Here is a 13,312-nt window from a genome sequence, read left to right on the forward strand (position 1 = left end):
TACTTCGGGTTTAACTCGATATGCCACTGATACTACATATATTCAGGCATCTTTTGCAGTGCTGTAAACTCTGCCTACAAATTGGGCTACTTGCACTTACCAGAGTAATAATTCTATTGCATAATTGCATATTGTTATTTAGATGTTATCTTAAACGGATAGTTAACCCAAAAATGAAAATTCATTGATTACTTACCCTTATGTTATTCCAAACCCGTCAGACCTTCGTTCATCTTCAGAACACAAATTAAGATATTTTTGATGAACTCCGAGAGCTTTCTGACCCTCCATAGACAGCAAGGTCCTACATCCTACCACGATCAAGGCCCAGAAATGTAATAAGCACATAGTTTAAATAGCTTTGACAACGATTTTTGTGTGCAAAGACACAAAAATAATGACTTCATTCAATGATTTCTTCTCTACTGGGAGATTCTGCCACCATTATCGAGAGTAACACAATGCTTGGTGCGGTGCTGCTGACTAGAAAAGCTACCTGAAAAACTATGCTCAAGTGCACCGAGGGCAAAAGCTGCTTTAAACTCAAATGGTCACCAAATGCTGATTTAATTAAGTTAACAGAAGTTAAACTGATAAAGAAAATTACTTATGACATTATTTTGACAGCATACTCATTTTACAGCATTTTTACCCAAGGGCCTATAACTTTTCACAGTACTGTAGTTTGTTCTGTTTCTTCATTTCATTCCAGACAGACTGGAATGATAGAGAGATCAGATCACTGTGTGGAGCACTGGCTTGTTGTAAGCAAAAATCTCACTAGATTATTACAATTAATGGCAAAATTCATGTTTGGAAATGTAAACACTCTACAGCAAAAGATATAAATATCTGACTTAAAACCATTTTTTTAGCTGGTGAAAATGCTAGCGTTCTAATAATTTTGGCCACCACTTCCTCTCTCTCGGTGTGTGTGTATCCATTAAGAAGAGGCCATTTCATTCTTACCTTTATATTCCAAGAAAAGTCCATTCATGAAAAACTGTCTAGTAAGGTCTGGAAGGTGTGCATTAGAGCAGGGGTTTTCAAACTGTGGGTCGCGACCCACTTGTGGGTCACAGAATGGAACAAGGTGGGTCACACAAAGTCACTTGGCTGCAGCTAAATTTGCGTTTCAATAAAAACACACACACACACTCACACAGTTCAGTCTAGGGCTGCACGAATGTGACGAGTGGGGCGGGGCCGAGAGCCGTGGAGTGATTGGGAAATGAGCGACACCTGCAACACTCACCGGTCTCGAGAACCCCGGAGGAGATAGGAAGTATAAAAAAGAGGAGCGACGACAGTGAAGGACGAGAGAGGCCACTGGGTGGCGTCTGTACTTCCCGGTCAGAGAGCACCTGTCCATCAAAAGCTCACTATCCAATCAGAGTAGATCACTGTTAACACCACCCCCATGAGATGTTTGTGTCAAAACACCAAACGAAAAACTGCGAAACGTAAGCGAAATCTGTAGCAATGAATTCAGAATCCACGATTAGCGAAAACGAATCTTTGAAAAACATTAACAAAGAATGAAGCATATTTGAAGAGCCTGTTAAATTTGTGCGACTGAGTTAATTTTTTTTCATTTTCATAGTGTTTTTCTTCTTTTGTAATGGCATATTTTTGATAGTTTCTGAAAAAGTTACGTTCAGTTTTATAAAGTTTCGTTCATTATTATTGAAACAAATGTAATTCCATAAGCAGGGCACAAATGCAGGATTAATTGTAACACTACAAGATTTAAACATTTCCACGTAACAAAATGTACAAAAGTTTGCAATATTTCCTTGATGTATCATCTCTGTTTAGAAAAAAATTTGCCAAAGTTCAGAAGTCTTTTGAAGATATTGCTGAACATTTATTTAACCATCACAAAAATAAATATATTTTTTTTATTATTATTTAAAATGAGACACATCTGTTTATTATAATTTTTTACCAATTTCACAATTATTTTAATCTCAAAACTGTGTTAGATAGCTCTGCTTTGCTTCTCATGCTTTTCTAAATAAGTGTTGGATTGTGCTCCGTTCTCGCCGACACAAACGGAAGATCATGAATGTATTTTCTGCAACAAAACACAGCAGCGCAGATTACAGTTCACTAGAGTGAGCCTGCTTCACGTTTTTATGGACACTACATATTTTAACGTCTGTAAACAAAAATTAAAACTGAAATATTAGTAGTGAAAATTTTTTATTTTTATTAAATACTTAATTTCTGTCATCAAACTTTTAAGATTAGGCTTAAAGTAATGTCAATCGTTTTCTTATTTTTTTTTATATATATATATTTTGGTGGGTCGTGAAATAGATTACACTTGTCTAGGTGGGTCGTAGAATGGAAAAGTTTGGGAACCACTGCATTAGAGCCATTATGTAAACAGGTCCTGTGCTGCGTTCATCCAATCATGTGTTTGGCTTGAAGCGACGCTAAACAAACCGGTCAGTTTTTGACATCAAAGTACCATGACAGCTATAGATAGCAGATGGTTCTGTAAGCTTTCGAATCACTCTCACTGAACTTTGATGTCACAAACCGATTGAAATGACAGTTTATGAATACCCAGGATGAATTGTTAACCCTGGATAAAGTATGAGCATATATATATAATGCACACACTCACAATTTTTTATATTCTAATTATTGATATGTAGAAAGTTCAAAAGAATAACAATTGAAATTGGTATCTTTACTGTCACTATTGATCATTCAATGTATCCTTGCTGAATAAAAGTTTATAAAAATAAAAACTTACTGCCCCCATACTTTTGAAATGTAATTTCTAATGTTACAGAAGCTTTCTATTTCAAATAAATGCTGTTCTTTTAAACTTTCTATACATTTGTGAATCCTGAAAAAATACATACACAACTGTTTGTCGAGCAGCAAATCAGCATATTAGAATTATTTCTGAAGGATCATGTGACACTGAGTAATGATGCTGAAAATTCAGCTTTGATCACAGGATTACATTTTATGTATACACACACGCATACACACACACACACACACACACACATATATATATATATATATATATATATATATATATATATAGGCGCTGGTCATATAATTAGAATATCATCAAAAAGTTGATTTATTTCACTCATTCCATTCAAAAAGTGAAACTTGTATATTATATTCATTCATTACACACAGACTGATATATTTCAAATGTTTATTTATTTTAATTTAGATGTTTATAACTGACAACTAAGGAAAATGCCAAATTCAGTATCTCCGAAAATTAGAATATTGTGAAAAGGTTCAATATTGAAGACACCTGGTGCCACACTCTAATCAGCTAATTAACTAAAAACACCTGCAAAGGCCTTTAAATGGTCTCTCAGTCTAGTTCTGTAGGCTACACAATCATGGGGAAGACTGCTGAATTGACAGTTGTCCAAAAGACGACCATTGACACCTTGCACAAGGAGGGCAAGACACAAAATGTCAGAGATCAGAGATAATTGATTGCCCAAGACGTCGCTCACAGAACTAAGCAGAATGTTTACTAAAGTTTGACAACCAGGCCACTGTTGTCACTTTACAATATGAGCTGACTAGTCTCACTGGTCAATGGGAGAAACTGAAAAAGTCTGCAGTGGAGGAGTACTTAGCCAGGATCGTGAGAGAGATACCTATGGATGGAACTGATGAAGAACTGATAGAGATTATGAATAAAAGCTAATGTTCAACATGTATGAACTGTGCTGTATGTTGATTTCAGCTTGTCATCAGATAACCTCCAACAATAGCCATATTCAAATCCATATTTATGTTTGCATGTACCTTCTTTAACTAAAGATGAATTAAATAAGCAATAGTGTTCATTGCCTCATTCATTGTTAATGTCCTTTTATTTATCTTTTAATTAGCATGTAAAGGATGTAAATTAAAGTCATGAGAAGTGTTATAAAAACATCACCTGTTCAGACATGTACCTTATTTAATAAAGGCTACATTTAAGTTAATGTTAACAGCTTGACCAAAAAAAAATTACTTTAGCAGAAAATCAGACTTGGCTCACTTTTGATTTATGTTGTGAACGCAGCCTTAATTTTACACAGATACGCATTTTCTGGTGCCATTTTAAATTGCCAAGCCATTGAAAACCCTTTCCACACAAAGAACATGAGTAGCATCTCACATCTGTATGATTTTTCAGGTGTATCTTTAAGTGTGATGACACAATACATTTTGTATTACATTGATCACGATTAAATTGCCTTCTTCCAGAGTGACAAAACAGATGATTTTTAAAATGTCTCCTTTTTCGAAACATTTTGTCACACTCAGAACTCTGCAATTTCATTCCGGAATGAGTTTGCAAATGACGTTTCAGGTCTCTTTGATATGTGAAACATTTCTTACACTGAAGGCATGTGAAAGGTTTCTCTCCAGTGTAAAGTCTCATATGAATCTTAAGACTTACATTATGTCTGAAACTCTTTCCACAATGTTGGCATGCAAAAGGCTTCTCTCCGGTGTGAATTCTCAAGTGAGTCTTGAGGTTTCCTTTAAGTGTGAAACTCTTTCCACAGTGATGGCACATGAAAGGGGTTTCTCCAGTGTGAGTTATTACATGCCTTATTAGGTGTTTGCGGTTTAGGAAACTCCTTCCACACTGTTGACACACAAAGCAGTTGGCTTTTGAGTGAATCCTCATGTGGTTTTTAAGGCTTTCTTTACGTGTAAAACATTGTTCACACTGAACACATATGAATGGTTTCTCTCCAGTGTGAACTCTCGTGTGAATCTTTAGATTTCCTTTGTGTAAGAAGCTCTTTCCACACAGTTTGCAGGTGAAAAGCTTTTCTCCAGAATGAATTCTCAAGTGCCTCTTCAGACTTCCTTTTTGAGTGAAACTGCTTCCACACTGTTGGCATGTGTAAGGCTTCTCACCAGTGTGAACTCTTACATGCCTTTTAAGGCTTCCACTTTCAGTAAAACTTTTTCCACACTGCTGGCAGGTGAAATAATTTGTAGTTCCTGTCTTTTGAGCTCTTTTTTGTGAAGAAGTCATTTCAGATTGTGAACACCTAAAATGTTCTCCAGTTGTGAAATCATGACGTTTCTCTTCTTTTGCTTCGTTTTCATTTAGTAACTTTTCTTTAAATGGCATAAGGTCTAAGGCAAAAAGAGATAAATACAAGTTATTTTCGGGTTAATGACCTGCAACAACAGAAAAAAAAAACTTTAAAGCTTTAGAAATTCACAAAAATGTATGACAGATCCTATACACACCAAGATACTGAAAGAGGCTTTCCCTATAATCTCAGAAACTCAATATTAACTCTGTTTTCCTTAGGATTTGCCAATAAACATATAAAAAACACACAGCTTGACCCAGGGGAATTAGTAATTTATCGACCTCATTTATAGATCTCAGATCTGCCATTTACGTCTAGAATATTAGAAATACTGCATAGAAACAGTGTTTGTGAAGAATTTCAGTCAGGATTTAAGCCACATCATAGCTAAATAAATAAATACATAAGAAAAGAAAAGAAAAAACATACTTTTGGCATCTCATTCTGTAGAATTAGACAGCATTGACCATTATATTTTTTGGACCACTTGTGAAATATTTTGGAAGTAATGGACAAGCATTAGCACAGTTGGGTCCTATTTACATGACTTTGTGTAAATTAAGAGATATCTCATCAAACACAAGTATGGAGTGGCACAAGGCTCAGTGTTAGGTCCTCTGCTCTGCCTTGTATACCTCTCCCAAGAGACATTATTAGATTTCACTGTTATGCTGATGATACCTGTTTTTATATTTCCAAGTTACATGTTTACATTTTTTTGTTTGTGTTTGGATTTTTGTATGGTTGGAAGATGACATTGCCCATTATAAGATTTCTAACAGAGTCAGTCACATTTAGATTTTTTTATCTGTTGGTCTTTGATAGAATCAAAGATGTCATGTATCTAAACAAGATGTCCAGAACCTCCAGCATGTGTGAACCTCCAGGGAGCTAAATGCTATAGCCACCCGAAAAAAAAGCCTTGTGATGCCCAAGCTTCTTGTGTACATTTTGGAGAACCAGGACAAATATTTAAATCGATCGCTCAGGCATTTAAGAAGCACTGAAATGAGGCACCGAACTCTGTGTTCTGATTCGGTGCATACCGGTTAGCAGCAAACAATCAAGATGGGATTGGTAAACACAGGGATAAAAAGTACCCCATGTCTAAAATGGAATATACAGCTGTATTTTTTATGTCGTGGGCCTAAGACCTTTGCACAGTAGTGTATGTATAAAGTACGTATAATTCAATTAAGTATATTTAAATAAGTATAATTAAAGTATATGTTCATATGTGCTAAGGGCTAGATTTTTGCTGGAGGAAACAACTGTGGAGTGATGAGCGGTGAACGAAGTGGAAACTTTACAGTAGATGAGAAACTGACAGCTCCCTCGTGACCTTTTGTAAACTGTATTTATGACAAAGAACCGCACAGATACAGATATTGTAACAATCTATCGTTAAACACACCTTGTGTCCTCTGTTTCTGTTCGCGTCCGCTCACGCTGCTCTGCTGCGGTCTGTGGATTAAAGAGCGCTCTGAAAGACGGGTAGGAGACAGGTCTGCCGACGTTTTCATATGAAATTTAAGCGGACTGACTCTGAGGCAATCGCGAATTTGTGTACAGTTTATTTCAATTGATCGCATTAAAGAGGCACCAAAATGAGGCACCGAAATCTGCGTTCTGATTCGGCTCGGTGCATACCGGTTCCATAGGTACCGGTCCCATTTCGTTACCCAACCCTAGAAGCCAGTCCCATTTGAAGTTCCAGTCATGACTGATAACTGAATATGCTGGAGTTTGTTTTTGGATGAGCTAGGAGAATTCTTCTTGAAACCCTCCCAAAAACATGTTGTGATGTAGGTACTGTTTGACCATTAAAGGTTTTCTGACCCCGAGACTCAACTATTTTCTGCTGTTCTTCAGCTGTGGTCTTTTGAGAGTCTTTAGCCACTCAACTCTCCTCCTCACTGTGCATGAGAACGATATAAACACACGTCCTCTTCCAGGCAGTTTCGTAACATTTTCTGTTGATTAGAAATTCTTAATTATTGCCCTGATGGTGGAAATGGGGATTTTCACTGGTGTAGCTCTTTTCTTAAAGCCACTTCACTAATTTGTGAAGCTCAATTATCTTTTGCTGCACATTAGAAATATATACTTGGGTTTTCCTCATTGTGATGGATGATTAAGGGAATCAGGGCTTTGTTTTCCCTCCTATTTATATTTCTGTGAAACAGGAAGCTATGGCTGGATAATTTCATGTTCATAATCACCCTGGAGTGCTCAAAATTGTGAATATGAATGGGAATATACTTCAGAAATATTTTACTCAAAAGAATTTCTAGGGGTGCCAATAATTGTGTCCAACTTGTATTTGAGAAAAACATTCATTTCATAATGATATTTCCCCCCATTTTAAATTCTTATCCAATGGAAGTTTGATTCTTGTGATTTATTTTATTTTTTTAAATAGAGGATCAAAAGTATTCAAAATGCAGATTAATTTTCACAGCCTGCTTTGATCATATTTACTAAGGGTGCTGATATTTTTGGCCTTGACTGTAATAATTATTTTTTTTGTCAACTTGTTTTCTTTGAATAAGCACAGGTTTTATATTTCTTTTTTGGAATGGATTGGTTGTAGGCCTCATTAAAGGGTTAGTTCACCCAGATAGCAAAATTATGTCATTAATAACTTACCCTGATGTCGTTCCAAACCAGTAAGACCTCCGTTTATCTTTGGAACACAGTTTAAGATATTTTAGATTTAGTCCGAGAGCTCTCATTCCCTTTATTGAAGCTGTGTGTACGGTATACTGTCCATGACCATAAAGGTAAGAAAAACATCATCAAAGTAGTCCATGTGACATCAGAGGGTCAGTTAGAATTTTTTGAAGCATCTAAAATACATTTTGGTCCAAAAATAGCAAAAACGACGACTTTATTCAGCATTGTCTTCTCTTCCGTGTCTGTTGTGTGAGAGTTCAAAACAAAGCCGTCTGGATATCCGGTTCACGAACGAATCATTCAGTTCACCAAATCGAACTGAATCGTTTTAAACGGTTCGCATCTCTAATACGCATTAATCCACAAATGACTTAAGCTGCTAACTTTTTTAATGTGGCTGACACTCCCTCTGAGTTCAAACAAACCAATATCCCGGAGTAATTCATTTACTCAAACAGTACACTGACTGAACTGCTGTGAAGAGAGGACTGAAGATGAACACCGAGCCGAGCCAGACAACGAACAACAGACTGACTCGTTCACGAGTCAAGAACCGGTTGCATCGGTTTTCGGATCACTAGTAGTTCTTTCGGACAGTTCGATTCAATAAACCGGTTGAAGAAAATGGTTCACAGGTTGTTTTGCGCTCGACGTAATGGCGTCATTGGCGATGATTGCCCTTGATTCAAGCCTTCGGTTTACCCGCGCTCATAACATTAGCACAGAATCAGTTCAGAATCAATCACCAAAAGAATCAGTTCGGTTCTGTGTGTCGTTCTGCTTCACACTGAATCACACATGCGCAGTATCATCAGCTCCTCGATTCTTCTTATCTGGCTCGGTGTTCATCATCAGTCCTCTCTTCACAGCAGTTCAGTCAGTGTACTGTTAGAGTACATGAATTACTCTGAGATATTGGTTTGTTTGAACTCAGAGGGAGTGTCAGCCACATTAAAAAAGTTAACAGCTTAAGTCATTTGTGGATTAATGCGTATTAGAGATGCAAACCGTTTAAAACAATTCAGATAGATTTGGTGAACTGAATGATTCGTTCGTGAACCGGATATCCAGACTGCTTTGATTTGAACTCTCTCACACAACAGACACGGAAGAGAAGACAATGCTGAATAAAGTCGTCGTTTTTGCTACTTTTGGACCAAAATGTATTTTAGATGCTTCAAAAAATTCTAACTGACCCTCTGATGTCACATGGACTACTTAGATGATGTTTTTCTTACCTTTCTGGACATGGACAGTATACCGTACACACAGCTTCAATGGAGGGACTGAGAGCTCTCGGACTAAATCTAAAATATCTTAAACTGTGTTCCAAAGATAAACGGAGGTCTTACGGGTTTGAAACAATATGAGGGTAAGTTATTAATTACATAATTTTGCTATCTGGGTGAACTAACCCTTTAATCTGATAATTTTAGCAATGTTCACTCAAAATAAACATTCGCTCAGATCAGTGAGGTCTATAACCAACTTATTGATCGGGGGACTTGAGAGTACGTCACTGCAATATGCAGAATAATTTTGGTATTTACAGCTGCCTGAAGTGTGCATTTGAGTAGATTTGTCCCCTTAGTCAAAATTGAGCAGTTAAGGCTCAATCCACGTCCAAAAATGGTGACAGGAATTCCCCCAAGGGAAAATGTGTTCAGGGAAGTTCTCAAATGCTTGAAGTGGATAGGAATGCATCTCAGGACCAGGTTTGGTATGAGATAAATGCAATGCTGGTTTAGATCAGTGCTTCTCCATAGGACACATGGTCAACATACAAACATCAGACAAGTGTCAATGATGGAACTGAGTAACAGGGGTCCTCACAGGAGGTGAGACCCACAGAAAGGCTATTTTTACATATATTAATTTTGAATTTAGTGTTTGATAACTTTATTTAATTTCTGGATATTTCCTACTTATTGAAGGGCACAGTTAAGTATGACATTTATTATAACAGGCTTATGTGATGATTGTTTTAAGTTCACTTAAATTAGAAGCTATTTTTTAAAGTCTAATAAAAGTTAAAATTCAAAATGTTGAATGTCTATAGTCAGTGGTTGAATATAGAGCATCACAGTCCCGCCCACAGCCCGAGAGAGCTTTGGTTTCGGAAGTAAATTTCCCATTCATTTCTCCCATTGACTTTCGGAAAAATCCGTATCTAAAGAGTTTTAGAGCATGTGTGAGGATAACCAGCTACGGCTGAACTCATAAGCATATAACATATAATTTAGAGTGAAAAAATAAAGAGAAACTCCAAAAAACAGTCAAAGGTACAAGACTGTGTACATATTTTCATTTCGAGCAAAGGAACTACTCATCCCATAAACCACCACGCCTCACTGAATTCGACTGAAGCCACAACCGCGAATAAGCCTTTTGAGCGACTTCAAATATGACGACAGCCGCGCGAACTTTTTCCTCCAGTGAATTTTATTTTATATAGTGAATGTGCAGTAATAGCAGTTCTTTCAGTATTAATCGTGTAAATAAATAGTGTTTTATATAGGTATTGTGTATTGATTTTTATATTTATCATCGTGTATTTTATATATTGTGTGCGTGTGTGAAAGCGGTTAACGATAACGTCACCAATGGTGCAGTGCTTTGTACCGGACTACAATCACTGCTCAGTAGTCAACACATGTCGTTGCCATTACACAAATGTTCAGTAAATGCACAAAAAGGTATGCCTAGGCTAAATATTGTTTTGACAGTGGTATTATAAAATGCTTGATATGACTCATACCATATGAAGGCTACAGTAGCCTAGCTAAAGTGGATGATAATGCTAACTAACGTTACCAACCTCCCTGCAAAACTCACCAAAACTTTGTAGGTCTTGTCCCTCATGCTGGCCCTTACAAAACCCACAAGCGGACCCTTGGACACACTACACTCAACTAACGTTACATGACCCTATCTGAAGTGGTTTTCACCTCTTTGAACACTTTTGTTTTCCTCCTTGAAAAAAGCCATCATGGCAGCCAAGGAGATCATAATGTCAACATTTTAATAAGGACAACATTTAAAGTTCAGTTTTGAGAATGAAAACTAACCTGTTTCTTCAGTATCTTCTTGTTTCACTCCAATTGCTTCTTCAATCCTCACATCTTCACTCTCCTCTTTAATATGCGCCATCTTTATATGGCATGAGGATCTCAACTGCTTCACCAGGAGTTTTCCCCTGTTTGTTTGGACATCGTCATGTTTAATATGAGAATAATTATAAGAAAAAGAAAACTAAATCAATAATAACATGATTTTGTTTAAATGTATAAAGTTGCTCAAATTAATTTAACTTCCAGTGTCTATGTATTGACTGGGATGGTAAACCCATTGCTGAGACATGAGAAAACTTCAGGCGAAGGGAATTAAAAATGGAAATGTAATGTTAACTGAAATGTATAAATATTTATAATTCTATATTGTGCTTACCGTTATTGCTTGTGGTTAGATATGTTTTATACTGCTTTATATTTAGAAATTGTTCAGGTGCAGGAGTTGGGTTGCACTAAGCTATAGCCTATAACAGTTGAGGTTTAACATTACATGGCAGTTAAGGACTTGAACGCAAAAGAACACGGACAGTTGTTCTTGTTGCAATTACAGGATTTTTAACGACTTAAGGCCCGTTCACACCAAGCACGATAACTATAAAGGCATAGAGAAACGGTATTGTTGGAATCATTTTCAGAACGATTTTTTTTCCAGCTGAAGAACGATACAAACATTGACATCCAATCAGAGCTCGCGGATTTAAAGCGGCAGACGCACGTGCGCTCAGAATAAACAGACGATATCTTTCGCTGGTGTGGACGCTAATATCGTTATCTTTATAGTTATCGTTCTTGGTGAGAACGGGACGTTACGGAGCGCGCAGCCTTCAACATACACAACAAGTAAATAGATTTGGGAAGCAATTTGTTTAGTTGACAAGATAAAGGTCCGTTTCCACAGCGGTATTTGCCAGTCCCCGCATTCAAGACATAGGGAGCGAAATAAGACGCACTTTAAGTTATCTGTTTCTAATATGGATGCACTTTGCTCACAAAAATAATTTTGGTTACTGTTAGATAAAACATAAAAAATATTACATTCTACAATAAACAATTCGTTTTCAGTTATTGTAAAAAAAACTATAATTTTATCTGAAAAATCCGCATATATTTAAACACTTTCAACGCTTAAAAACACAAACCTTACTTCAGTCGAGGAGGCCGGCGCAGCCTTATGACGTCATTTCGCGGGACCAAAATAAAGCACCTTAATTTTTTCACTTTAAAGAAAAAAAAATAGCACTTCAATAAACACGGTCAAAGTACAGCTAGGACTACAATAATACACAGGAAAACACAAACGAAAAATAATATGTAAAAATACAGATACATCCAGGGGTGTGGGGCACCTTAGGTTTATACATTAAGTTTGAAATGATTTCCCCCTTATCTAAAGGTATGACTTTAAGGGTGTTAAATATAAACACTTCCCTTAGTAAGGGGGAAACAATAGGTATTTCACGAGTGACCCAGGTTTTTGCCATTATGAAATTATATTGTTTATATGTGCTACAGCATAAATAAACTTAGTTTATGGGAACAATTGATAAAGAAAAGATCCATTAAGAAATGGATAAAGAAAACAAACAAAAAAGAAAGAAAGCCAAATTGGACAGAGGAGGAACAATGTGTCCTTCTGTGGGAATATGTGAAGAGAAAAGCTATTTAAAAAAGAAAACTGAATCCCAATGTAACTGCAGTCAAAAAAACAGTGGAAACACGGAATCTCGGTGTAAAGAGGGCGGTTCATGAAGTAATTAAAAAAAATAAGAAAAGAGATAGGGATCACTAAGAAGGAGTCAAATAAATTGGCTAACTTACTAGGCTCTACACTTCTTGTTTTATCTTCACCACACCTTATAGTGTCACTGAGATCTAGCGATAAAAGTGACAAACAGGTGGAGGACCACCTCCTGCTGAGCTGTCAGTCTGTACTGGCATCTCTGGTGGTTTGGAGAGTGAAGCTGAGCCAGTGGAACAGACAGTGAGACAACATTATAGTCTTATATGAGCACAGCAAAAAATTTTACTTAGTACTATTGGCTTAGAGGATACATTTTTACACCATGAGAGACGTAATGTGTAATAACATAATGCTATTCTTGACATTCCTTTCACACATAGACCTTTCAGAGCGTGACCTTAAGCAACAGCCACATGAGGATTTATTGCTCTTTGTTAACAATTGTGTTAAGGGCTAAAAACACAATTCTTAGGGTTTTTTTTTCAAAATGCTTACAGTTTTTTAAACTATGGCTCCATTTCTCAAAACTCTTCACAAAACACACACACAACATACACATCATGCAAAAGCAAACACTTTGAAACTAATCTTTTCAAAAAATGTTATTTTTGCACAGTAACTCTTACACACACACACACACACACACACACACACTGAATATGCATATAAGTCAAGTCAGAAAGTTTGCTTTATTTATAAAGCACTTTGTACAATATAGA

General features: G+C 36.6%; 2 protein-coding genes across 2 annotated transcripts in view; both read right to left on the reverse strand.

The window, feature by feature from the left end:
* LOC132106029 (gastrula zinc finger protein XlCGF8.2DB-like) overlaps positions 1-13,312 on the reverse strand; it is a 146,342-nt gene that overhangs the window by 46,266 nt on the left and 86,764 nt on the right. The window lies entirely within an intron of this gene.
* On the reverse strand, positions 4,028-10,977 carry LOC132105360 (gastrula zinc finger protein XlCGF52.1-like). The gene is made up of 2 exons (XM_059510452.1): positions 10,850-10,977; positions 4,028-5,142 (listed from the first exon to the last, which is right to left on the reverse strand). Exons 1-2 carry the CDS (start codon positions 10,929-10,931, stop codon positions 4,028-4,030), a joined length of 1,197 nt encoding a protein of 398 aa, XP_059366435.1. The 5' UTR covers positions 10,932-10,977.

Source organism: Carassius carassius, chromosome 26, assembly GCF_963082965.1.
Source record: "Carassius carassius chromosome 26, fCarCar2.1, whole genome shotgun sequence".
NCBI classification, from domain to species: Eukaryota; Metazoa; Chordata; class Actinopteri; order Cypriniformes; family Cyprinidae; genus Carassius; species Carassius carassius.